The sequence below is a fragment of the Hemiscyllium ocellatum genome (assembly GCF_020745735.1).
Source record: "Hemiscyllium ocellatum isolate sHemOce1 chromosome 27 unlocalized genomic scaffold, sHemOce1.pat.X.cur. SUPER_27_unloc_19, whole genome shotgun sequence".
In the NCBI taxonomy this organism is placed as follows: domain Eukaryota; kingdom Metazoa; phylum Chordata; class Chondrichthyes; order Orectolobiformes; family Hemiscylliidae; genus Hemiscyllium; species Hemiscyllium ocellatum.
This window is the reverse complement of record NW_026867486.1, coordinates 205,738-233,228: the sequence shown is the minus strand read 5'-3', so window position 1 is coordinate 233,228 and position 27,491 is coordinate 205,738. Positions and strand designations below refer to the sequence as shown.

Sequence of the window (27,491 nt, the reverse complement as noted above, 5' to 3'; positions counted from 1 at the left end):
GGTGCCAGTGTAGTTGCGGAAGATGGACTGTTCCACATATCCTACAAAGAGACAGGCATAGCTGGGGCCCATGCGGGTGCCATGGCAACTCCTTTAGTTTGAGGAAGTGGGAGGATTGAAGAAGAGAAGTTCTTCAATACACGGAAGATAACAAATGTTCATCACATTGATTCCTGAGAGGAGAGGATTCATGGATCAGGAGGGATCGAGTCGATTGGCAATGAATTCAATAGGTTTGAACAGAATGATGGGGGAATCGCATGGGAACCGATATAAAATTCCAGGAGGATGGGTTCAGATTTTTGGGACATTGGGACAGTTCTGGGGGTGGTGGGACTATTACAAATCAGATGAGATTCACCCGGGCCAGGACTGGAACCAAATCCTTGGGGGGTGCTTTTGCTAACGCTGCTGGGGAGGGTTTAAACTAATGTTGCGGGGGATGGGAAACAAATGAGGAGGTTCGTGGTCAGGAAGGAGGTAGTAACTAAAGCTGAAGGAGGGTGGGGAGATAATAAAGTCAGTGTGACAAAGGGGAAGAGTCACAGGGAACAGATGATGAACGCAAGGGACAGGGTGGTCTGAGGTGCATTGGTTTTTAATGCAATAAGTGTAGTCCGTAAGGCAGATGAACTTAGGGCTTGGAGTTGTACCTGGGAGGATGATGTTATTGCTAATACTGAGACTTGGTTGAGGGAAGAGCAAGATTGACAACTAAATATCCCAGGATATCGATGCTTCAGGTGGGCTAGAGAGGGGGGAGGTAAAGGAGTTGTATTACTGGTCAGAGAGGCTATCACAGCTGTGCTGAAGGAGGGCACTATGAAGGACTCAAGCAGTGAGGTAATATGGGAAAAGTCCTGGGGAAAAATGATGTAGAGAGAGATCTGTGTGTTCAGGCCCATTGTTCCCTGAAGATGGCAATGCAGGTCAGTAGAGTGGTCAAGGCAGCACATGGCACACTTTCCTTCAGCGGACAGAGTATTGTGTACAAGAGTTGGCAGGTCATGTTACAGTTATACAAGACTTTGTTTCGGCCAGATTTGGAATACCACGTACAGTTTTTTTTTTTAGATTTAGATTTTTTTAGATTACTTACAGTGTGAAAACAGGCCCTTCGGCCCAACAAGTCCACACCGACCCACCACCCACCCATACATTAACCCCTTACCTAACACTACGGGCCAATTAGCATGGCCAAATCACCTGACCCGCACATCTTTGGACTGTGGGAGGAAACCCACACAGACACGGGGAGAAAGTGCAAACTCCACACAGACAGTCGCCTGAGTCGGGAACTGAACCCGGGTCTCAGGCGCTGTGAGGCAGCAGTGCTAACCACTGTGCCACTGTGCCGCCCACATTACAAATGGATGTGGATGCTTTGGAGAGGGTGCACAGGAGGTTCACCAGGATGTTACCTGGTATGGAGGATGCTAACTATGAAGAGAGTTTGAATAGATCAGGATTATTTTCATTGGAAAGACGGAGGTTGAGGGGGGGGGGACCTGATTGAGGCAACAAAATCATGAGGGGTATAGACAGGGTGGATAGCAAGAAATGTTCTTCCCCAGAGTGGAGAACTCAGTTACCTGGGGTCATGAGTTCAAAGTGAGAGGGGAAAGATTTAAGATATGTATGGAAAGTTCTTTACGCAGAGGGTGCTGGGTACCCGGAATGTGTTGCCAGCGGAGATGGTAGGGACGGGAACAATGGCGTCATTTAAGATGTATCTCAACAGATACATGAAAGGGCAGGGAGCAGAGGGATACAGATCCTGAGAAAATAGGCAGCAGGTTTAGATAGAGGATCTGGATCGGTGTAGGCTTGGAGGGCTGAAGGGCCTGTTCCTGTGCTGGAATATTCTTTATTCTATCGGGAAAAGACACCTGCCACTCACCTCATCAATGGCCCTCCTGATTTTACAAAGTGTTATAAAGTGTGCTGGACACTCAATGGAATAGAGGCTATTGTATTTGACTTTGAACTATCTGTGGCCATTGGGAAGATGTTTCCATTGGTAGGAGAGACCAGGAGCCGAGGGCACAGCCTTAGACCTTTTAGAACGGAGATCAGGAGAAACCTCTTCAGACAGAGAGTGGTGAATCTGGGGAATTCACTGCCACAGGAGGCTGGGAGGCCAGGTCACGGAGGGTATTTAAGACTGAAATAGATGGGACAAACATGATTTACCATCCGGTGTGAAAGGAGTGCACTTCCTCAGCTCCTGCAGATCTTTGGCCCGGGGAACGTGCAGTCCCAGCCTCAAACAGCATCGGTCCCACGGGAAGCAAAGGGAGCGAGAGCGGCCAGTCCGGCAGAAAGGAAGCCTCGCTCCCTTCCCGCTTCACCCACTGTCTTCGAACGGGGCACAGTCCCCCCCACGGGGCACGATCCCCCCCCAGTCCTGGGTGGGATTCGCTGCAGACTTCAACTCCGTGCGATCACGTTGGGAAGGCGCCTGTGCGTCCGCAGGGTCGGCGATCGATTGAAGGCCTTGCCGCCCCCGGGGCAGGTGAGGGCCTCTCCCTGGTGTGTGGAGGCGCCGGTGCGTCTGCAGGTGGGACAGCTGGGTGAAGGGCCTTGCCACACCCGGGGCAGGGGTACGGCCTGTCCCCGGTGTGGACCCGCCGGTGCCTCAGCAGCTTGGAGGACCCAATGAAGGCCTTGCCGGACTCGGGGCAGGAGAACGGCCTCTCCCCGGTGTGACCGCGCCGGTGGGTCTCCAGCTCAGAGGGGACTCGAAACCCCTTCCCGCATTCCCCACACTTCCACGGTTTCCCACGGCGCGGCCTCCCTCCAGGTTCGACGCTCCCTCTGACGTCCCACTCTGCTGCGGGGGGCCGGCTGGCTAACTCTCCGCTCCGGTAAAGCTCTCTCCACCCTCGGACAGCGGCATCTCAGTGCTTTACCAGTCAGATCTCTGGAAGCAGGCGGGACAATCCTCCTTCTCCACTCAAAAGATCGATAAAATTCCAGTCCCAATGAGTCAAGCTGGCTGAGGCAATTAGTTCAAGAGATGCAGGTAAATCCTCCTGTGAAAGCCTGTAATTAGAAAGTCATCGCTGTCAGTATCACGTAGAATCTCAGAGTTTAACAGATCGATTTCACGGAATATTCATTCCACGCCCATAACCCAAAACCTGTGAGTCTCCATCCCACACACTCTCCCTACTGCCGTACCTAATACGCTCCCTCCCAATTTTTCTGATTCCTGACATTTGGCAGATCTAGCTCCAAGAAAAGTTAAGAATCAGAACCCCTACAGTGTGGAAACAGGCCCTTCGGCCCAACAAGTCCAGACCGACCCTGTGACGAGTATCCCACCCAGACCCATCCCCCTATATTTACCCCTGACACGTGCACCTAAGCTACACATCCCTGAACACTCTGGGCAATTTAGCACGGCCAACCCACCCTCACCTGCACAAGGTTGGACTGTGGGAGGAAACCGGAGCACTCGGGGGAAATCCACACGGAGAGTCGCCCGAGGCTGGAATTGAACCCAGGTCCCTGGCACTATGAGGCATCGGTGCTGCCTACTGAGCCACCATGCCACCCTCATGCAGTTTGCTAACCTAGTTGTTATCTGCCCCCCCACCTCTCTCTACCATATTGACAGACCAAGATGTGGGGGGGGGGGAAGGGAAAGAGAATCAGAGCAAGAACTTTGCTTTGGTAACAAGACCGAGAACATGTTCGCTCTGAGGATGACTGTAGTGGAGTCGATCAATACCCAAATGAGACTATAGAGGAATACACTTACAGGACTCTGTGGATATAGAGAGGAATGAGTCTGACTACATTCATCCACAGAGTCAGCATTGACCCCAATGTTCTCCTGTCCTGTAACGGGTATGACTGGAAATACGTGACATGTTGTGGTTCTGTTCGCCGAGCTGGGAATTTGTGTTGCAGACGTTTCGTCCCCTGTCTAGGTGACATCCTCAGTGCTTGGGAGCCTCCTGTGAAGCGCTTCTGTGATCTTTCCTCCGGCATTTGTAGTGGTTTGTCTCTGCCCACTTCCGGTTGTCAGTTCCAGCTGTCCGCTGCAGTGGTCAGTATATTGGGTCCAGGTCAATGTGCTTAGTAATTGAATCTGTGGATGAGTGCCATGCCTCTAGGAATTCCCTGGCTGTTCTCAGTTTGGCTTGTCCTATAATAGTAGTGTTGTCCCAGTCAAATTCATGTTGCTTGTCATCTGCGTATGTGGCTACCAAGGATAGCTGGTCGTGTCGTTTCGTGGCTAGTTGGTGTTCATGGATGCGGATCGTTAGCTGTCTTCCTGTTTGTCCTATGTAGTGTTTTGTGCAGGCCTTGCATGGAATTTTGTACACAATAAGGACTGCACAAAACACTACATAGGACAAACAGGAAGACAGCTAATGATCTGCATCCATAACACTACTATTACAGGACAAGCCAAACAGAGAACAGCCAGGGAATTCCTAGAGGCATGGCACTCATCCACAGATTCAATCCATAAGCACATCGACCTGGACCCAATATACCGACCACTGCAGCGGACAGCTGGAACTGACAACCGGAAGCTGCAAGGACAAACCACTATAAATGCCGGAGGAAAGATCACAGAAGCGCTTCACAGGAGGCTCCCAAGCACTGAGGATGTCACCTAGACAGGGGACGAAACGTCTGCAATACAAATTCCCAGCTCGGCAAACAGAACCACGACAACGAGCAGCTGAGCTACAAATCTTCTCCAAAACTTTGAATACATAACATGGCTACAACACTCTATGATATAACTAGAAATAAATTATAAATCAAATTTATACAGCTGTAAATAAATACATATTGCATAGTAACACTATGATATATCCCTGTCCAGTATGACTTTTACTGTTCAGTTAAACGAAACTTGAAAGGGTTCAGAAAATGTTTACAAAGATGTTGCCAGGGTTTGAGCTATAGGGAGTGGGGCTGGGGCTGTTTTCCCTGGAGCATCGGAGGCTGAGGGATGACCTTATTGAGGTTTATAAAATGATGAGGGGCATGGATAGGGTGAATAGACAAGGTCTTTTCCCAGGGGTGGGAGAATCCAGAACTAGAGGTGAGAGGGGAAAAGACATAAAAAGGAGCTAAGGGGCAACTTTGTCAGTCAGAGGGTGGTGCGTGTATGGAATGAGCTGCCAGAGAAAGTGGTGGAGGCTGGTATAATTACAACATTCAAAAGGCATCTGGATGGGAATATGAATGGGAAGGGTTTGGAGGGACGTGCTGGCACATCGGACTAGATCAATTTTGGCTATGTGCTTGGCATGCACCAGTTGCATTTAGGGTCTCTTTGTGTGCTATACATCTGTATGACTCTCAATGCTGTCCAGGCGAGTCAGTGATGTTATAACAACAACACTGGACCAGCAATCCAGAGGCCACAGGCAAATAATCTGGGCTCATGGGTTCAAATACCAGTAAAAACAAACATTGGGGAAATTAAATTTATTTTTAAAAAATCTGAATTGAAAACTTGTCTCCGTCATTGAGAGAATGAAACTTTACTGAAAACCCATTTGATTCAATAACGCTCTTCAGGGAAGGAAACCCGCTAGCATTAACTTGGTGCTGCCTGCATATGATAGCTCACGTGCTTGACTTTTAAAATGCCCCCTAAAGTCTGGCAATCCTCTTGTCTGAAGGGCAGTGAGGGATGAAAACATTGTTGGCCTTGCCAAAAAAAAAGCCCACATTCCATGAAGGAGTTTTTCTCGAATGTGACTTCACATCTGGAAGGGGTCACATCAGAACATCCAGACAAATAAGCACCAAAATGTCTGGTGCTGCAAGAGTACAGCAGGTCAGCCAGCATCTGAGGAGCAGGAGGTTTGACGTTTTGGGCATAACCCCTTGATTAGGAATGTGGGGTGGGCCCAAAGGGACTGAGAGATAAATGGGAGGGAGGTGGGACTGGGGAAGGGAGCTGAGAATGCTATGGGTAGATGAAAGCGGGGGAAGAAGGTGACAGGTCAGAGAGGAGGGTGGAGCAGATAGATGGGAAGGCAGATAGACAGGTGGGACACTTCAAAAGAGCAGTTCGAGGGTTGTATCTGGGATTGGGCTGGGGGTGTCGGAATGAGGAAACTGGTGAAATCAATATTGATCCTGTATGGTTGGAGGGTCCCAATGCAGAGGCATTCTTCCTCCAGGTATCAGGTGGCCTAGGACCCTGCAACCACATGGCATCAACATCGATTTCACCAGTTTCCTCACATTCCCTCCCCCCTCCCACCCCAGCTCCAACCCTCCAACTCAGCACCACCCTCTTGAACTGTCCCACCTGTCCATCTTCCTTCCCACCGATCTGCTCCACCCTGTCACCATCACCACCCCCAACCTGCATCTACCTTACCCCCAGCCCCACTCCCACCTTCCTATTTATCTCTCAGCACCCTTTCCACCCCTCCACCCTCCCCCTCTGCAATTCCTGATGAAGGACACGAGAGAGACACGCAGACACAGACACAGAGGGACACAGACAGAGATCTAGACCAATGCATCCAGCATATGCACCTTTCCTGAATTCACCTCCTTTCACTTCACTTCCTACAAACCAACAGTTTAATCCCAAAATCAGAAAAGAAATGGAATAGGAGGGGTGAGAAGAGAGGGTGCTGTACTCACAGAGGTTGATGCAGTCTGGGGTAACACTCAATCTTCATTCAGAGAGAGAGAGAGCATCAGGAGCTCATGATCCAACTTCCGCATTCAGACAATGACGGGATGCTCTGATTGGTAGGAGGACCAACCTTTCTTCCGGTCCTCCAAGGCTCCCCATTGGTCATGCCTCCCCGTGTCGCGGTGAAGGGATGGGCGGGCGGGCGGGAGGAGGAGGAGCGAGGTCACGTGGGCGTCACAAAGACAAGCGGTGGACCAATGGGAAAGGCTGGAACGCCGCACGGGCGGGCGCTCCGTCCAATCAACGTGCGGCCTTTGTGACGACGGCGGTCCCTCCATTCACGTGACCGGTTGCTCCTGCACATGCGCCGTTGGGGGGGGGGCGGTTAAGGGGAGCTGATGTTGTGTTGGTCTGGAGGGTCCCTGTGTCCAGGAAGAGGTGAGTGTGGCTCAGTCAATGAGCATCAGTCAGACCCTGCTGGAGCATGGGGGGGGGAGGGAGGTTTGATAGTAGGTACAGCAAGAGTTAAAGAGTGTGTGGGATGGAGATTTACAGCTTTTTTAGGTAATAAGTCCCTTTCTGGACAATACTGGGGGATGGGTAATATCAGAAACAGCAGAGTGAGAATTGAAGAAAAGTGTGTGTGTGTGTGGGGTGGGGGGGGATTTGCAACACTTTTTAAAGTTAAAAATCACACAACTCTAGGTTATAGGAGAAAATGCGGTCTGCAGATGCTGGAGATCAGAGCTGGAAATGTGTTGCTGGAAAAGCGCAGCAGGTCAGGCAGCATCCGAGGAACAGGAGATTCGACGTTTCAGGTATGAGCCCTTCTTCAGGAATGAGGAAAGTGTCCTCATTCTTTCCTCATTCCTGATGAAGGACTTTTGCCCGAAACGTTGATTTTTTGTTCCTGCTCCTCGGATGCTGCCTGACCTGCTGTGCTTTTCCAGCACCACTCTGATCTCCAGCATCTGCTGTCTTTTTCGCCTGGAGGTTTTACTAGCTACCTGATGAAGGTGCAGAGCTCTGAAAGCTCGAACTTCTAAACAAATCTAATGGACTACAACCTGGTGATGTGTGATTTTTTTTTACCTTTGTACACCCCAGCCCAACACTGGCATCTGCATATTGTCACTTGATTGTTTTAGGGAAGTTCTACAGAAACTAGAATGATCTGTTCTGAATTCCTGTTGTGTGCAGGCAGCAATGACTTTTGTAATCCCCTTTTCACAGGATATGAGAAGAGCAGCTTTGCAGGTAGAGCTCCCCAACTGAGTACCATGTGAAGGTCTGATAGAGCCCCTTGATTCGTGGGACAGGAGAGACGTCCCTCTTTCAGTCCAGAAGGGGAAAATTCTTTGAACGTTTTTGTCTGCTTCAGTAGGCTCTTAAAGTATCATCTTTACCTGAACCACAGGGGCACGTGCCTGAGCCAGATTGCCCACTGTGGGGAAAGGAAGTCTCAGGAGGCATTCCGCGCGCCATGGAGAAACCGTGGAAGTGTGGGGATTGCGGGAAAGGATTCCGCTCCCCCTCCTTGCTGGAGATCCACCGCCGTGTCCACACCGGGGAGCGGCCCTTCACCTGCTCCGTCTGCGGCAAGGACTTCACCCAGTCGTCCCACCTGTTCTCACACCAGCGGGTCCACACCGGGGAGAGGCCGTTCGCCTGCTCCGAGTGCGGGAAGGACTTCAGCGACTCGTCCCACCTGCTGACCCACCAGCGGGTCCACACCGGGGAGCGGCCCTTCACCTGCTCCGTCTGCGGCAACAGCTTTGCCCGCTCGTCGGACCTGCTGTCCCACCAGCGAGTCCACACCGGGGAGCGGCCCTTCACCTGCTCCGTCTGCGGCAAGGGCTTCACCCAGTCGTCCAACCTGCTGACCCACCAGCTGGTCCACACCGGGGAGCGGCCTTTCACCTGCTCCGTCTGCGGCAAGGGCTTCCCTCACTCGTCCACCCTGCGGTCCCACCAGCTGGTCCACACCGGGGAGCGGCCCTTCACCTGCTCCGTCTGCGGCAAGGGCTTCCCTCGCTCGTCCACCCTGCTGCGGCACCAGCGGGTCCACACGGGGGAGAGGCCATTCACCTGCTCCGTCTGCGGGAGGGGCTTCGCTCGGTCCCAGCACCTGCTGCAGCACCAGCGGTGGCACAAGTGACGGGGCCAGCTGCTGTGAGTCACCGCCCAGGGCTGAACCCTGGGTGGGAGGGGGGGAAGGTCACTGCAGTTGCTGTGCTCTCATCTCCTTGGCATTCACTGGCTCTACGAGCCTGCGACTGCGCATTTCCTCCTGAAGTGGAGATGTACAACACAGAAACAGACCCTTCGCTCCAACTCCTCCATATCCTCAACTAATCAAGTCCCATTTGCCAGCAATTGGCCCTATCCCTCCAAACCCCTCCTTACACAGATACCCAAGTGGGTGCCTTTTAAATGTTGCAATTGTACCAGCCTCCACCACTTCCTCTGGCAGCTCATTCCGCACGCACACACCACCCTCTGTGTGAAAAATGTTGCCCCTTAGGACCCTTTTTAAATCTTTCCCCTCTCACCCTAAACCTATGCCCTCTAGTTCTGGCAAAAGACTTTGTCTATCCCTATCCATGCCCCTCCATGATTTTATAAACCTCTCTTAAAGTCAACCCTCAGCCTCCGACGTTCCAGGGAAGACAACCCCAGCCTGTTCAGCCTCTCCCTGTAGCTCAAACCCTCCAACCCTGGCAACATCCTTGTCAATCTTTCTGAACCCTTTCAAGTTTTGCAACATCCTTCCGATAGACCAGAAGTGCACATAATACAGAGGAGCTTCGATTATCCAGAATTAGATGAACCAGCACGGTGGCTCAGTGGTTAGCGCTGCTACCTCACAGTACCAGGGACCCGGGTTTCATTCCTGCCTCAGGCGACAGACTGTGTGGAGTTTGCACATTCTCCCCGCGTCTGCGTGGGTTTCCTCCTAGTGCTCCGGTTCCGTCCCACAGTCCAAAGATGTGCAGGTCAGGGTGAATTGGCCGTGCTAAATTGCTCGTAGTGTTAGGTACATTAGTCAGAGGGAAATGGGTCTGGGTGGGTTACTCTTTGGAGGGTCAGTGTGGACTGGTTGGGCCTGTTTCCACACTAAGGGATCTGTTAGGACAGAAATTGTCCTCGTGTGTTCGTTTAGAGGAGAGACCACAGACACTCAATTAATAGGCACAAGCTGGCGTTTATTTCAGAACCGTGGCTGATTTCAGTGAAGTTCAAGCGTTCACTGGAGAAGGTGTACACATTCTGAAGTCTTTCCAAAAACCCCTGCTTGATATATTGTTCGCTAAGCTAACGCTACGTAATCACTCACACACGTGATCTCTCGCACACAAAGGCCTCCTGTGAACAGGCCTCGGCCTTGGCAGGTATCCACGAGACGGTCTGTCTCGTAAACAAGGTCTCTGAGTAAAGCCTGCCATTGTATTGGTCTGACCTTGGTAGTCCAGCTGCACAGGCAGTTTCGGTCAACAGTCCAAACAACAGCTCCGCAGCGCCCCCCGATTCCCCAAACAGTAACTACATCTCTACCCTCCCTAGGCCGATGATATATCCATCCCAACAGAGGTATGGGCTGTGTTCACCAGAAACGATGTGGAGGTGCCAGTATCGGACTGGAGTGGATAAAGTTAAAAATCACTCAAGACCAGATTATAGTCCAACAGGTTTATTTGGAATCACTAGCTTTCGGAGTGCCGCTCCTTCCACAGGTAGCTGTGGAGCAGGATCCTAAGACACAGATCTTATAGCAAAATTCACAGCGTCATGCAACTGATATCTTTTAGAGTGGGTTGCAGGTTTCGGTTCATTAATATGTAAATCCAAGAACAACATCTAAGTCATGTTCTTGATCACTTTGTTTTTAAAAATATAAAACCATAAGTGACATCTCAGGTCACACAATACATTAAAGTTGTGAGGTTCGAGTCTGTCAGTATCCCAATCTTTAGATTAGATTAGACTTACAGTGTGGAAACAGGCCCTTCGGCCCAACAAGTCCACACCGACCCGCCGAAGCGCAACCCACCCATACCCCTACATTTACCCCTTACCTAACACTACGGGCAATTTAGCATGGTCAATTCACCTAACCCGCACATCTTTGGACTGTGGGAGGAAACCGGAGCACCCGGAGGAAACCCACGCTGACACGGGGAGAACGTGCAAACTCCACACAGTCAGTCGCCTGAGTCGGGAATTGAACCCAGGTCTCCGGCGCTGTGAGGCAGCAGTGCTAACCACTGTGCCACCGTGCCGCCCACATCAGACTAGTTCTGTTTTTAAAGTAGGAATATATAAAATATTACATGGACTGACTTCCTATAGATTATGTGCTTTGTGAGCAAAATTGAAAGTATCTGCAAATATAATTTTGCCAATAAAAATTCACTCCATAGAGTTGTGTGTGTGTGATGTGAGTTTGTGTGTGAGAGTGCATGTAAGAGTGTGTGCATGCTTGGTAAAGTGTAAGTGTGATGGAGTATAAGTCTGTGAGTGTGAGAGAGCGTTAGGGTGTGCGTATATGAGAGAGGTACGAATAAAAGCAAGGAGTTGCATTTTGCTAAAATGAGGAAGGACAGGACTTGTATAGTTAAAACAGAGACATGGGAGAGTTCATGTACATAATGATGCAACCTGCAAAGAACTGGTAGACTGGATGGTTAAAAATGAGGTCTGCAGATGCTGGAGATCACAGCTGCAAATGTGTTGCTGGTCAAAGCACAGCAGGTTAGGCAGCATCTCAGGAATAGAGAATTCGACGTTTCGAGCATAAGCCCTTCATCAGGAGAAGGGCTTATGCTCGAAACGTCGAATTCTCTATTCCTGAGATGCTGCCTAACCTGCTGTGCTTTGATGATGAAGGGCTTATGCTCGAAACGTCGAATTCTCTATTCCTGAGATGCTGCCTAACCTGCTGTGCTTTGACCAGCAACACATTTGCAGCAGACTGGATGGTTAAGAAGGCATTTAGCACCATTGCCACCCAGACCCACCCCCTTCGTATTTCTCATAGCTAATCCACCCTACAGTGCATATCCTGAACAATAAGGGTAATTTAGCATAGCCAATCCAGCCCAACCTAATCTAAAAACTACCTTCTCAAGAATGTAATTTAAATGCAAAACATTTCTAAGAAAAATGTCCCTCTGACTCAACATTGGGACCCAGAGAGAATTCACACCTATTGTTAGAAAAGCTCTGCATTTGAATGACTTTCTTGAGAAGGTAATTAAAAACCAGTTCAGGAATTAACATGCCAAAGAGCAGAAACCCATTCTAAAAGATGGAAGATTTAATCTCATAGTTTAATATATCACATCTCCATGGACACTGGACTCCTTTGGCTATAAATTCCATGATCATGATCTCATTCTCCACAACCAACCTGATAAAAGAGCTGTGCTCCAAACGTTAGTGTTTCCAAATAAATCTGTTAGTTTATAACCTGGTGTTGTGAGATTTTTAACTTTGTCCATGGGAAACGTGTTGTGGGACTGGTAACAGTTGTTATTTTTGTGATTTGTTCCTCCTGAAATTTCTCCTCTGCGCAGACACGGGTGAACAGTCTGTTTTTGTGCTTTGAGCGAGATCAGGCTAGCAGCTTTTAAATCCTTATGTTCAGCAGCATAAGAAAACTGTAGGTCAGTAATCGTATTTCGAGAGTGGTACTTCCAGCTCTGGTAGTCCCATTGGGTCACCAGAGAGGGAGGGAGGGAGAGAAGCAAACCGAAAAGTTGTTTTGTTTGTTCTGTCAGTTGAGTTGGTTCTGCACTCAGATGAGACTGGATACTGATTTTAATGGATCAGAATTGAACACTACAATGGAACACCTTAAATTTCAAAAACGTTGAAAGGGCAAATCAAACTGTAACCTTGAAGAGATATGCTTCCATTTCTAACCTTGGGTGAGCCAAATGAGACAATTTTACTGATCACTCCATTTCAGAGTGCTGCTCTTTCATCAGGTGGTCGTGGACAATAAGATCATGATCACAGAATTTATAGCCAAAGGAGTCCACGGTCATGGAGATGTCCTTCATTGAACAATTTTAGATTTAATCTATTCATATTTTAGAACGGGCTTCTGTTCTTTGGTACGTTAATCCCAGCACTTGTTTTAAATTACCTTCAAGAATGTCATTTAAATGCAGAGCTTTTCGAACCACAATGTCAGTCTGACTCGATATTGGGACACAGACAGAATTCACACCCATTGTTAGAAAAGCTCTACATTTAAATGACATTCTGAAATGGCTGATCTTTAACATTGTTTCTGAATATATCAATGTAACTATTCTCATTGTTAAAGTCTGAAAGCATGTTCACTTTTTGGAAAGCGCTGCTGAAATCTTTCTGAAACTTGCATTGAAATGTGTGTAGTTAGGACACAGCCCAAGACAGGCTGTAAAGGATGAATGGCCTAATCCTAGTTTTGTGAAATTGATTCTGACTATGTAGAAATAAAGCACAAAAGCAAACCGTTCAGTCCAGGCAACCAAATATCCTAAATTAATCTAGTGACCCATTTGCCAGCATTTGGTCCATATCCCTCTGATTCTTTTCTATTCATGTCTCCAACCAGATGCATTTGTTTCTTCTTCAGCTAATTGAAGCTGGAGAAGCCTGAAATCTTTAAAGAATTTCCTGATTAAGAGTTTTTTTTTCAAGATTTGGCTCAGTGGTGGATTTTCTGAAGCTTTGCTATTGTAGTTTTCAATTTGCCAAAAAAACTTTCAGTTGTTGTTGTCCAAGGCAGAGTAGATATTCATTTAAGATATAATTGAGATGTATATATTCTTTACAATGTTTTTTCCATCATTACCAGTGATTGTCTATCATTTGGTACATTGAGCATCATCTTTTTGTGATTCAACAGATTTGATTTGAAGTGATTTGAAGTATCTGCAAGATACTTTTGTATTTTATCTAACTTTGCTTTGTGTTAAAGATTTCCTTTGTGACATTTTAATTAAAACATCTCAATGTATAATAATGAAACAGCTAATTTATTCTAAAATTATTTCAATGAATTGGTCGATTGCCAACTAATAGCTGCATAACTGTTGTAAATATTGACGCCCAGGAAAGATATTTCCTTTGTAAAGATTTTATAAAATGACTGTATTTTCATGAAATAAAATTTAGTGTTTTATTAAATGGTTGAAAGTAACTTTGCACTTAATTGCTCCATTTGGGATTAAACATAGATTATTTTTATCGAAATCATATTCACAATTTATGGTGAGTGTATTAACAAACAAATGTTGCCATTTGCCATTGAATTGCCTTAAACACAATTTGAATAAGGGAGACATTGTGAATATTTATTGCGCATTTCTGAAATTCTCTGCCCTGCCATTGTAGTTGGTTAAACAAGATATTTATTCCTCCTCATAACTTTGAATTTCTTTTGATATTTCATTTGCTATTACTTTTGCCCAAATAACTTCAAATGCCAAAACTTATAAATAGGGCAACGTCTCTTCGAAATGTAGATTCATTTAGATATTACTGGGTCATTTTGCATATTAAGATATCCCTTTGAATGTGCCTCCATCCTTTTGAAATGTAATCTTGTCCATTTCAATCTATTTGCAGAAATAGCCCGTTAAATGTCCATGTCCCTTTAAAATGCAGATTTCCCGCTTCAGGGAGCAGCAGTTGTAGCGCGAGGTGGCTGTTGCTTGGTGACGGTGAGGCTTCCCCGGCCCCGCCCATCCCCCCGTGCAGACGTCACGTGGGGGCGAAGGCGGTTGGGAGGAGAAGTCGCTCGAGCGGGGAAGCGGCGGCCGTTAGGAAAATGGCGCCGTGCGGCCCGGGGCAGACCCCCGTCACTGGTCACCGCCGCCTTCCTGGTGCAGCTGCTGTGTCACGGCCACACCGGCCGGCTGTACAGCAGGCAGGAGCCGGTGACCATTCTGGAGGCGGATGTTCCTCAGTCATTGAAGGGACAGGACCTGTTGAGAATGGTTAGTGAAGTGTGTGGTAACTAAACCTTATTAACATGGAGATAGTTTGTAATTTGTCAAAGTATACATTTTATTATTTAGAGTGGGAGAGATGTACAGCACAGAAACAGACCCTTCGGTCCAACCCGTCCATGCCAACCAGATATCCTAAATTAATCCAGTCCCACTTGCCAGCACTTGGCTCATATCCCTCTAAACCTTCCTATACATATACCCATCCAGATACCTTTTAAATGCTTTAATTGTAGCAGCCTCCACCACTTCCTCTGGCAGCTCATTCCATACACGCACCACCCTCTGCATGGAAAAGTTCCCCCTTAGGTATATTTTATATCTTTCTGCTCTCACCCTGAACCTAGGCCTTCTCATGCAGACCTTCACTCCCTACACTAGGGAAAAGACATAAGAAAGTTGAGCAGCCATACAAGATGCAAAAGCCACAAAATATCGAGCCAGATGGGGAAAAAAGTTGTGGTTTTACCTTTTTTTTCCTCCTATTGGTATTTGGACACTTCAAAATCAGTCAATAATACCAGCATTGCCACTGAGCATATTGCATACGTTCCTCAAGCATTGCACATGTTCCTTGCTTTGGGTGTCACCCTTGTTCAGGACTGGGGGTAGGTGTTGGGAGAGCTGCAGAACAAGGGTGTGCTGGGAGCAGGGTGGTGAATTGGGGATAGGTGGAGAATGGCAGAGGGTACAAACTGGTTGGTCACTGGGAGGAAGGAATCTGGTTGGTGGCAGGGAGGGGTAGAGGTGGGGAAGGGGAAGAACCTGAGAAGGGATTCGAGGAGTGGGGAAGGAGGTTATTTGAAAGTGGAGAACTCAGTGTTGAGTCCTCCAGGCTGTAGGCTTCCCAGGTGGAAGATGTTGTGGTGTTCCTCCAATTTGTGGTTTGGTTTGTTGTGGCAATGGAGGTGGCCGAACATGGTCATGTCAGAAAGGGAGTGGGAAGGGGAATTAAAATGGGTGGTGATTGGGAGGTCCGGTCGGCCTCTGCAGACCCAGCTGTGATGCTCGGCGAACCGTTAACCACGTTTACCCTCTGTCTCCCGAAGACCACAATTGGCAAACATGGCAAATATAGTACCCCAATGTGAAGTTAGAGCCTTTGTGGTGTTTAAAAAAAAGCAAAAAGAGATGCATTGTTTAAATGGTGACATTGCAATATGGAGAAAGTGAAGACAGCAAATGCTGGAGATCAGAGTCAAAGTGTGGTGCTGGAAATGCTCAGCCAACATTCGATGAGCAGGAGAGTTGACGTTTTGGGCACGGGCCCTTCATCAGGAATGACATGTGGATGTACAAAGGGGCCTCAGCGTCCTTCTACACTAGTCACTGCCTGTTGTCAGGTGCAGCAAGCGGTATATTAGCAAGTGGAATTGAGTTCAGAAGTAGGGATGCCTGCCTGCAGTTAGGGGATCTTTGAATATATTCAAGGTTGAGTTCATCTGATTTTGGAACTACAAAGAGGAGGATGTTTATGGGGGAAGGTGAGAAAATGGCTTTTAAGACCAGTACAGAACAGTTACAGAGGTCATACAGCATAGAAACAGACCCTTCAGTCCAACTAATCCATGCTGACCATCTTCTCAAACTGAACTAGTCATACCTGCCTGTGTTTGGCCCATATCCCTCTGAACCTTTCCTATTCACGTACTTATCCAAATGTCGTTTAAATGTTGTTATTGTACCTGCATCCACCACTGTCGGGATGTTCATTCCACACACAAACCACTCTTTTTTTTAAAAAAAATGCTGCCCCTCAAGTTTTTTTAAAATCTTTCTCCTCTCACCTTCAAAGTTTGCTCTCTAATCTTAAAATCCCCACCATTCACCTTATCTACCCCCTTCATGATTTTATAAATCTCTACGGTTACCTCTCAACCTCCTGTGCTGCAGTGAGAAAAGTCCTAGCCTATCCACCTAGATGTAGGTAGATTAATATCCAGTTATGTACGGGACTTTGGTGGAAAGTGGGAATTCATTTCCACTGTAGGGATGAAACCCTACCCTATTCAAACATTTCTCCTGGTGGATGAGACCAGGCCACATAATTTGGAGGATTGGATTTCGGACAGAGATGAGGAGGAACTATTTTTCCTGGATAGTAGTCAATCTATGGAATTCTCTGCCCAAGAAAGCAGTAGAGATCGCCTCATTAAGTATATTGAAGACACAGTTGGTTAGGTTTTTGCATGGTAGGTTAATTAAGGATAGTTGGGATAATGCAGGGAGGAGGAGCTGAGATGATAGATTGTTTTACCCATTATCTTAATGAATGGCGGAGCAGGCTGGATGGGCCAAATGGCCTACTCCTGCTTCTATTACTATGAAACTATAACCCTGCATTTCCCATGGCTAACCCACCTCACCTGCACATCCCTGGACATGGGCAATTTAGCCTGGTCAATCCAAATCAAGGCTGGTGAGCAATGTAGTGCTATGGGAAATTAACATCAGAGAATGATAGAAAGGGACAAGGAGAGTAAATATACCAGCAATCAAAACTGGATTCTGAAGATCACAAAAGTGGAAACAAAAAGTGGTGTGTCTGCATGTGTGCTGCACTGTAACAAAAGTAAATGAATTGTCTGCACACATTGAAGAGAATAATTATGATCTGAGACTCCTTACAGAAACATGGCTTCAGGATGAAAAGAATTGGATCCTGAATATCGAAGGGGTAGTCAAATGGGAAGCTAGGTAAAGGTAGAGGGTTGCCAATGCTAATCAAAGCACTGACCACAGGGTAGTCTGGTGTTCGCTCTGATTCCAGGTTCTCATTTCTCTGTCCTCTGATCTCTGTTCCCACAGAATAAGATGTCAGTCTGTTCTCAGCTCTACTGGATTTCTGCTGAAGCTTTGATCCCCACCCCCTCTTTTTACACCTTCTGGAACAATACAATATTCAATCAGTCAATCAAAGCCCAATGCGCACAATCTCCCAGTCTCTCAACCAACCAGGTACAAAAGTGTAGTCCTAGCAGGGAATCAAACAAGAAAAATGAAACAACATGAGAAATAAATAGGTGCTAGTGCTTAATGTCTGTTCATTAGGAAGCAAACCAGAAATAGGGCTCTCCCAGGATTCTGATTGTGCCCAACTTGAGGATTCTTTCTCCCTTACATCTAATTGTTAGTACCCAGCTATGATTTACAATATTTACACCAGAAATGAAGTATCTTATGAAATAGAGGTGGACACGTACAGCACAGAAGTAGACTTCCTCTCTCTCACGCGTGTATACACACAAGTCCATGGGGGTGAATTTTTATTTGTAGATACATTCTATTTTGCTTCAAAATGTACAATCTGCAGACAGTCAATACATATAATATTTTGTAAATTTGACTTTGGAAATAGAACAAGTTTGATTCAAAGTTTGGACTCTGATCTCACACATTTAATGCATTGTCTGAGCTGCGATGTCATCTTTTGTTATAAAACCTTAAATTATGTTGAGAAGTGCCTTCCAGGAAGTTGGAGATTTACATATTAATGAAGCCTGCAACCCATTTGAATAGATGAGACTTAACAATCCAGGTTAGTTCAAAACATCATTTCAGTGGCAGGACACTGCAATGTTTTTCCACAAATTCTGTCCCTTATGATCTTATTCTTCACAACCACCTGATGAAAGAGTTTCATACCGAAAGCCAGTGCTTCCAAATAACTTGATGTTATGTGATTTTTAACTTTGTCCAGGTTAGGGTGGATTGGCCATGCTCAAATTACCCATAGTGCCCAGGGATGTCCAGGTTAGGTGCATTAGTCAGGGTGAATGTAGAGAAATGGGGGTAGGGGAGTTACTTTCTGGAGGGTCGGGTAGACTCGTTGGGTCCAGTAACCTGCTTCCACACTGTGGGGATTCTCTGAAGAGAAGAGATTTCTGCAAACTATGCAGGGCAGCACAGGTGTCTCCATGGGTGCTTGCTTGGTGAAGTGAGTGTTATGGAGTATCAGTCTGTGCGAGGGTGAGTATTGGGCATGTGTGTGTGTCAGAGAGTATGTGCATAAGAGAGGTGTGGATAAAAGCCAGGGGTTGCATTTTGCTCAAACAAGGAAGGGCAAGAGGGTCTGCAGAGGCTGACCAGATGTCCCAGTCACCATTCATTTCTTTCAACCTCTAGCACTAAGTTTCCAATGTTGTGTATCAGAAGGAGCAGAAAATGAATAGCTAGTATCGTTAGAAACTGTTGAATTTTTCATCTCTGCAGCTGCTGCATTATTTCATCAGCATTGTAAAGTTTACTGGCAGCAGTGCAAGGTGTGGGCTGTATTCACGAGAAAAAGAGTTAAAAACCATACAACAGCAGTTTATAGTCCAACAGGTTTATTTGGAAGGACTAGCTTTTGGAGTACTGCTCTTTCATATGGTAGCTGTGGAGCAGGATCATAGGACAGAATTTGTAGCAAAAGATTACAGTGTCATGCAACTGAAATGGTATATTGAACAATCTAGATTGCTGTTACATCTTTCACCTTTTAGAATGGGTTGCAGGTTTAGGTTCATTAATATGTAAATCCCAGAACTATTTTTAAGTCACATTCTCGACATAACTTAAGGTGACATTTCGGCTCAGACAATGTATTAAAGTTGAGGTCGGAAACCATCTGTATGCCAATCTCAAGTCAGACTGGTTCTATTTCCAAAGTAGGAATTTACAAAATATTGCGTGGATTGACTGCCTGCAGACTTTGTGCATTTTTAAGCAAAATTGAACGTATCAGCAAATATAATTCTGCAAGGTAGAATGGTGGTGGAGGGTTGCTTTTCAGACTAGAGGCCTGTGACCAGTGGTGTGCCACAAGGATCAATGCTGGATCTACTACTTTCATCATTTATATAAATGATTTGCATGTGAACATAGGAGGTATTAGTTAGCAAGTTTGCAGATGACACCAAAATTGGAGATGTAACAGACAGCTAATAAGTATAACAGGATCTTGAACAGATGGGCCAATGGGCTGAGGATAGGCAGATGGAGTTTATTTTGGATAAATGCAAGGTGCTGGATTTTGGAAAAGCAGGACTTAGACACTTAACGGTAAGGTCCGAGGGAGTGTTGCTGAACAAAGAGACCTTTGAGTGCAGATTCATAATTCATTGAAAGTGGAGTCGCAGGTAGATAGAATAGTGAAGGTGGCATTTGGTATGCTTTCCTTTTTTTGGTCAGAGCATTGAGCATTGCTTAGGCCACTGTTGAAATATTGCATGCAATTCTGGTCTCCTTCCTATCCCAAGGATGTTGTGAAACTTGTAAATCTTTTCTGAACCCTTTCAAGGATGTTGCCAGAGTTGCAGGGGTTGAGCTATTGGGAGAGGCTGAATAGGCTGGGACTGTTTTCCTTGGAGGGTCAGAGGCTGAGAGGTGACCTTATTGAGGTTTATAAAATTATGAGGGGCATTGATAGGGTAAATAGACAAAGTATCTTCCTTGGAGTGGGGGAGTCCAGAACTATAGGGCATAGGTGTATGATGAGAGGGGAAAAATATAAAACGGACCTAAGGAGCAACGTTTTTCACACAGGGTGGTGTGTGTATGGAATGAGCTGCTGGAGGAAGTGGTTGAGGCTGGTATAATTACACCATTTAAAAGGCATCTGGATGGGTTTATGAATAGGAACGGTTTAGAGGGATATGGGCCAAGTGCTGGCAAATGGGACCAGATTAGATTAGGATATCTAGTTGGCATGGACAAGTTGGACCGAAGGGTCTGTTTCCATGCTGTACATCTCTATGACTCTGACTCTAAATGCAAATTCACCCCATAGACTTGTGTATATATGTGTGTGTGTGTGTGTGTGTGTATGCGTGCGTGCGTGCGTGCACATAAGAGTGCATATTTGTGTATGTGCATGTGTGGTAAAGTGAGTGTGTGATGGAAGTATAAGCCTGTGAGAGGGTGAGGGTGTCAGGGAGGGGGTGAATGTGTGTGTCTGAGAGGGGTATGGATAAAAGCAAGGGGTTACATCTTGGTAAAACCAACAAAACTTGTACAAGTAATGGGGCCCTGGGTCTTGTTGTAGAACAGAGAGACCTGGGGGGGGGGGTCAGTACGTAGTTCTTTGAAAGTTACATCACTGGTAGACAGGGTGGTTAAGAAGGCGCTTAGCACATTTGCTTTCATTGTTCACATCATTGAGTAACGGAGTTAGGAAGTCATGAAGTTATCCAGGATGTTGCTTTTAGAGTATTGACTAAAGTCTTGGTCACCCCGTCATAGGAAGGATACTATTGGAGAGGATTTGGAAAAGATTTACCAGAATGTTGCCAAGGCTGGAGGGGTTGAGTTATAAGGAGAGGCTGGGATTTTGTTTTTTAACTGGAGCAAAGGAGTCGAGGGTTGAGCTTATATAGATTTATAAATTCAAAAGGGGTGTAGGTAAGGTGAATTGCAAAGATCTCTTTCTTAGCGTGGGAGTGATCAAAACTAGGGGGTGTATTTTTTTTTTAAGGTGAGAGAAGAGAGATTTAAAAGGAACCCGAGTGCAACCTTTTTAGAGAGGATGGTTTGTGAGTGAATGAGCTTCCAAAGGAAGTAGTAGGTGCAGGTACAGTTACTGCACGTAAAAGACATTTGGATAGGTACATTAATGAAAAGGTTTAAGTAGATATGGGCCAAAAGGAGGCAATTTAGTTTGGGAATTCTCATCAATGTGGATGAGTTGGACTGAAGGGTCTGTTTCTGTGCTGTATGACTCTATGACACAAAGAACCAGAAGTGATCTTCTTGAAACCAGCAAAATTCAGAAAGGGGCTTGACAGGGTAGATGCAGATAAAATGCTCCTTTGGTGGTGTCATAGAATCCGTACAGTGTGGGAGCAGACCATTTGGCCCATTTAGTCCATGCTGACACTCCGAAGAGCATCCCACACCCCCACCCTCCTCCATGCATTTTCCATGGCAAATCCATCCTACACATCCCTCTACACTGTGGGACAATTTGGTATAGCCAATCCCCCTAATCCGCACATACCTGGACACTTTTGGTAATTTATCATGTCCAATCCAACCCAGGAGCTTGCTTAAAATGATTCAAGTGTGTCAACAGCAATCATTTCAAGGGTTGTTGGTTTCCTTGGATGTAGAGAAGGGATTTGACTGGGTGGAGTGGCCATTTCCTTTTTTTTAATACCCTGGAGTGGTTTAGTCGAGGTGAAATTTTTCTAGATGGGTAACAGTCCTTTACAGTGGTCCTTTATCAGCGATTCTCACCAATGGTGTAAGGTCCAGTAATTTTAGCATGGTCCTGCCACAAGCCTCTTATGTATTGGAGAGCTATGGCAGGAGTACTAGAGAGGATCTTGGGGACCAGAGGTAAGGTTGACTTGGTCTCTCTCCTCCTGGGGTTGACAAACCTATCTTCCCGAGATGTGCATGGGTGAAAGTTTTTAATATCCTCACTTTTTGTGCAAGGAAGAATATTCTGATGTGCTGGGTGTCTGCGAAACCCCCTCCCCTGGTGTCTGTCAGGGTGGCACAAGTTAATTATGGAACACATTGCTTTGGACATTCTCACAAATATGGTGCACCAAAAAACAGAATTTTTAAAAGACATGGCAGTCCTTTTTGAATTACCTGGAAGCAGATTTGTCTGCCATTTTAATTAAGGCCTTTGTGTAGCCGTGTCGGTTTGGTATACTGAACTCTATGCCCTGACAGGAAGAATTTCAAACAAGTGTTCGGGTAATAATTGATGTTCTTGAAGATTGAAAGCTAAGGTCTTATTACACTGAGCATATTATTTATTGATCTGTAGTGAGTATAATTTTGATATGTTTTGTGGAGTAGTATAGTAGTTGGTTTACTGTTGTTATTGTTGTTAGAATGTTATTTTCCTATTTTATAGCTTTATAATTTTGAAAAAGGTTGCAATAAAAGTATTTTTAAAATGTCTAATGCTTTGTGCCTGTGACATTGTTCTCAGTCATGGACAGATTCCCTATCACCACCAAGCCCCATGAATCAATATCTAATTAAGGAAACTACAAACATCCAGATAAGTAGAGAAACAGCAGCTGTATTTAAGAGGCAGAAGATGAGGTGTTCTTCTGCCAGGCGTCAGGTGGTTAGAGTTTGGTGGTGGAGGAGAGAGAGTTAAAGTGATTGGCCACAGAACAGTGGAGTCATTTAGTTTCAGCATCCCAGAGCTGGTCTCTAAAATGTTCTGCAAGTTGGCCTCCATTCTCCACAATGTAGAGGAGACCAGGTAGAGAACTGGGCACATAAATGAATCTTAGAAATAAGTTGTATAAATCTTAATCTGCCAGAGTTATTTTCTGAAAAAGTTTCATTAAATTGGGTAACTGCATGAAACAGTTTGTTGGTCAGACTTGAATCATCACCCTCAGATGAGAGAATGCCATTGATAGCAGTGAACAGCTCTTTTTGTTAAAAAGCACAAGTTGTTGATTTATTTCCACAACTTACTGGTATTCACACCTGCACAGTCAATGTCAAACTCTGACATCAGAAATGAAATATCATTAATTTTGTCTTACAATAATACAACAAACAAATTAATAGCACACAGTGGATAGAAAGTCTGATTAATGTGAAATAAAATTTGATCAAAAGAATGTAAAATTGAGATGAGAGATAACAAATGGGGGAAGGGCAGAAGGTAAGAAATGCAGCATCATAGAAGGTGTTCCTCCAGGGAGTGTATTTTACCAACTACAACTGCTCAATATAAACAAACACTCTGACATGATCCTCCGGTTTTAATGTAAACCATACCCCCATACAGTAGGTACCATTTAAATAAGTTAATAGATACAAGCCTTGAGTAAATCCAGCCTCCAGCCGGACCCCCCGCTTCTTGGAGCTCGGACCTTCCTCCAGCTCCGGGGGGTTGTTGAGCTCCTGGGCTCCGGCCGCCGCCGAAGAAGCCGCGGGCGCCGGCTCTCTCTCCTCCACCGCCGACAGTTTTAATTTGTTTTCCCGTTCACCCGGTAACCGTCACCTCTTGTTTGAAAAGTTCCGACTTTAATGTGAAATGTATTTTAAAGGTATTTTCTGAGGTAAACGATGCCTGTCTGCCCCCCTCCCTCCGTCAGAAACCGCAGCCTCGCGCCGCCATCTTTGTTTCTCTTCTCCTTTCCGTCTCCTTCAGTGACGCGCGTCATCCGCGCCTCCTCCAATCAGAGCGCACGTTACTCCATCTGACCAATAGCGGCCGCGTTTGCGTCTCGTGTTGTCCCACCCTCTGCAATCTCTCTCTCCGATTGGTCGGTACTGACCACAAGCTTTGGGATTGGTGGGGAATGTCACAAGCGGCTCAGTGTATCCGCCCTTTTCATTCATTCAACAGCAGCTGACCCAATTTACTGCAACGGGCTCTGGGGCTATAGCGGTAGTGTCACATATTCAGGGGCAAGATGTGATTTTTAACGATTTGAACTATGGCACCTCCACATCCATTCATTCAACCGAAGAGGACTCAATTCAGTGTAATGGGCTCTGAGGGTATAATATTTGTATCCCATGTTGAGAAGAAACCTCTCCCCATTCATTCAATAAAAGAGGACCTATTTGCTGCAGAGGGTTTTATTTTATGATGCAGTGGTAGTGTCCCAATCTTCGAGCCCTGAAATCCCACTGCTATGAGGATGCGTGGTAACACATTTTTTAGTCATAAGTCACATGACACCAGGTTCTAGTCCAGCAGGTTTGTTTGGAAGATCTTACAGAAATATATTAAATTCTGAAAGAAATACAAATAGGATGTTGCACTGGAAGGTGAGACTATGATAAGACCGCGTGGCCTCAAGATTAGAGGAAGCAGGTTTAAAACTGAACTGAAAAGAAACTTCTTCACCCAGAGGGTTGTTAATATATGGAATTCCTTGCCCAGGGAAGTATTTGACATTACTTCAGCAATCACTAGAAGCAGTAGATATTTTTTTCAAAAACGTAAAAGAATTAAGGGATCAGGTGAAAACGCAGGTCAGTGGAGTATACTCCACGAAAAGATGATTCATGATTTTATTGAGTGGTGAAGCAGACTCGAAGGGCCAGAAGGCCGACTCTTGCTCCTAGTTCTATGTTGAAATCACAAGCTTTTGGAGTGTAGTCACTTCAGCAGATGAAGTCATGAAAAAACAAGTGCAGGGAAGAGAATTTAGATAAATGAAAGACAGAGCAGCTCAATGGTCAATTATTTACTCCCATTCCTATTTATGATGATCTTACTACACAGCAAGTTGTGTGTTTTCCAAACATGAATTTTATTTCCATTGTTTAAAAATAAATATTTAAGATGAACAGTTTGTTTTTCCTCACTTGGACATGTTGTGACCCACAATTTATATAGCACTGTCGATATCATAGGAACAATTCATAAATTAGATTTGTCATTGAGTCACTCAAGTAGATACTAGAAAGGAGAAAAAAATCCCAACATGTGCAGGATGCTGACGAAAAGTCAGCAACCTGAAATGGTAACAGGAGCAAGTGAACAGGAAACTCATCCTCTGACGTCCACTACAGTACCTTGTACTATTCTTCACTGAACACTGCAATTGCTTTCCTTTTCAGTTTAATGATCCACCTCTATTTTGAATACCGTAATTGAATCTGACTCCAACACACTCTCTGGCAGACAGTTCCAGAGATCAAAGTATTTTCAATCATGAATGAAGTAAGTTTTGGATCCGTCCCAAAGACAATTCCGATGGACTTTTGCTTCCAAACATTTACACTAAGTTCTTGTTATGAACACATTTATAACTTAGTAGGTTTATTCAAATTTTATCACATATTGGGATAGCACACTGCTATGCATTGCTACCTCACAGCATAAGGGACCCAAGTTCAATTCCAGCCTCAGGTAACTGTCTGTGTGGAGTTTGCATGTTTTCCCTGTCTGCACAGGTTTCCTTCCACAGTCCAAAGAGGGGCTTCGGTACATCTGTGTGGACCTCCTCCAGTTAACTGAGGGCAATGAGGCACTGTGAGGATCAGTAGATCAGACAATCAGTCAGCAAGTTCTCTCCGGGAGACTTGTCTCAAGAAAGGCAGCGGTTTCTTATCTCATCCATTCTCCTACCCTCCACAAACTCCACACAGACAGTTGCCCCAAGGGTGGAATTGATCCTTGGTTCCTGGTGCCATGAGGCAGCAGTGCTAATCACTGAGTCACCATGCCACCCCTGAGTCACCATGGGGTTGCAGTCCAACCGAAAACAAATACAGTGCACCAACTCTCCCACTGCACCCACTGTCAGGAGAATCTGTCCTGGGGGGGACTCACAGCAGTGTCAGTGGAGGAATCCGCTTGTTGTGAGCGCTGGTGCCCCCACTGGTGCTTCCGCAAGTTGCGGGAAAACGTAAACCTCTTCCCGCACTCAGGGCAGCTGAAGGGCCTCTCCCCGGTGTGGACTCACTGGTGCTTCAGCAGAGCGGAGGAATCGCTGAAGGCCTTCCTGCACTCGGGACAGCTGAATGGCCTCTCCCCTGTGTGGACCCGCTGGTGGGTCAGTAGTGTGGAGGAGCGGGTAAAGCCCTTCCCGCACTCTGGGCAGGAGAACGGCTTCTCTCCGGTGTGAATGCGCTGGTGCCTAAGCAGGGCAGAGGAATTGCTGAAGGCCTTCCCGCACTCGGGGCAGCTGAATGGCCTCGCCCCTGTGTGGACCTGCCGGTGGGCCACGAGGTTAGAGGAAACAGCAAAACCCTTCCCGCACTCGGGGCAGGAGAACGGTCTCTCGCGGGTGTGGATCCGCTGGTGGGTCAGCAGGTTGGAGGGCTGGGTAAAGCACTTTCCGCACTGAAGGCAGGAGTACGGCCTCTCCCCAGTGTGGACTCGCTGGTGCCTCAGCAGGTGGGAAGACCTACTGAAGGCCATCCTGCACTCAGAGCAGCTAAAGGGCTTCTCACCCGTGTGGACCCGCAGATGGGTCGGAAGAGCGGGTGAAGCCCGTCCTGCACTCAGGGCACAAGAACGGCCTTTTCCCGATGTGGACCCACTGGTGCCTCAGCAGGGTAGAGGAATCACTGAAGGTCTTCCCGCACTCAGGGCAGCTGAATGGCCTCTCCCCTCTGTGGACCCATTGGTGCTTCAGCAGGTCCGAGGATTTGCTGAAGGCCTTCCCACACTCCGAGCAGGGGAAGGGCCTTTCCCCAGCGTGGACGCGCTGGTGGGCCACCAGGTGGGAGGAGTAGGTGAAGCCCTTCCCACACTCAGGGCAGGAGAATGGCTTCTCCCCAGTGTGGACTCGGCCGTGGTCCAGCAGGTGGGAGGAGCAGGTAAAGCCTTTCCCGCACTCGGGGCAGGAGAATGGCCTCTCCCCGGTGTGACTTCGCCGATGAATCTCCAGGACAGATGGGGCATGGAAGCCTGTCCCGCAGTCGCAACACTTCCACGGTTTCTCCACAGTGTGGGATTCCTCTGGTTTCACCATGGCCGCAGCTACAGACCCGTGTACGGCCCCTGCCCACAGTAAATTCCTCTTTCCTGGCTGTATAACTGTTTCAGGCTTTACACACAGTGTGCTGTAACAGTACAGACTCTCATTCAGTCCCGCTGATGCTGAAAATGGTCTGAAACAGGAACCAAAATGTTTTGCTCCTTCTCACAGAATCATAGTTGAAAATCGTGGAGGTCCCGATGGATTGAGTGACTGTCAGACATTGATGTGAAAGTGGGGACTGCAGACGCTGGAGAGGAGTTGAAAAGTGCGGTGCTGGAACAGCACAGCAGGTCAGGCAGCATCCAAACAGCAGGAGAATCGACAATTCAGGCATAGGCCCTTCATCTGTTGATTTTTAAACTTCAGTCTTCAGATCTTCAAATACTCTGGAAAAAGAGATTACAAAAGTCATCACGCTCAGGCCAGGGTAGAAATTCAGAA

General features: G+C 46.5%; 2 protein-coding genes across 2 annotated transcripts in view; both read right to left on the bottom strand.

Moving 5' to 3' along the window:
* Window positions 1–26,485, bottom strand: part of LOC132807616 (zinc finger protein 850-like) — an 85,311-nt gene extending 58,826 nt beyond the window's left edge. Inside the window, exons 1-3 of the mRNA XM_060821670.1 lie at window positions 26,027–26,485; window positions 8,723–8,831; window positions 2,583–2,833 (exon numbers count right to left, since the gene is read on the bottom strand). Of these exons, the coding sequence (XP_060677653.1) occupies window positions 2,583–2,833; window positions 8,723–8,831; window positions 26,027–26,485 (819 nt within the window). The remainder of the gene's footprint in view (window positions 1–2,582; window positions 2,834–8,722; window positions 8,832–26,026) is intronic.
* Window positions 26,486–26,513: 28 nt separating this feature from the next.
* Window positions 26,514–27,416, bottom strand: LOC132807615 (gastrula zinc finger protein XlCGF9.1-like). Its single transcript, XM_060821669.1, has one exon. The coding sequence runs from the start codon at window positions 27,039–27,041 to the stop codon at window positions 26,514–26,516; it is 528 nt and encodes a 175-aa protein (XP_060677652.1). The 5' UTR covers window positions 27,042–27,416.
* Window positions 27,417–27,491: the final 75 nt, after the last annotated feature.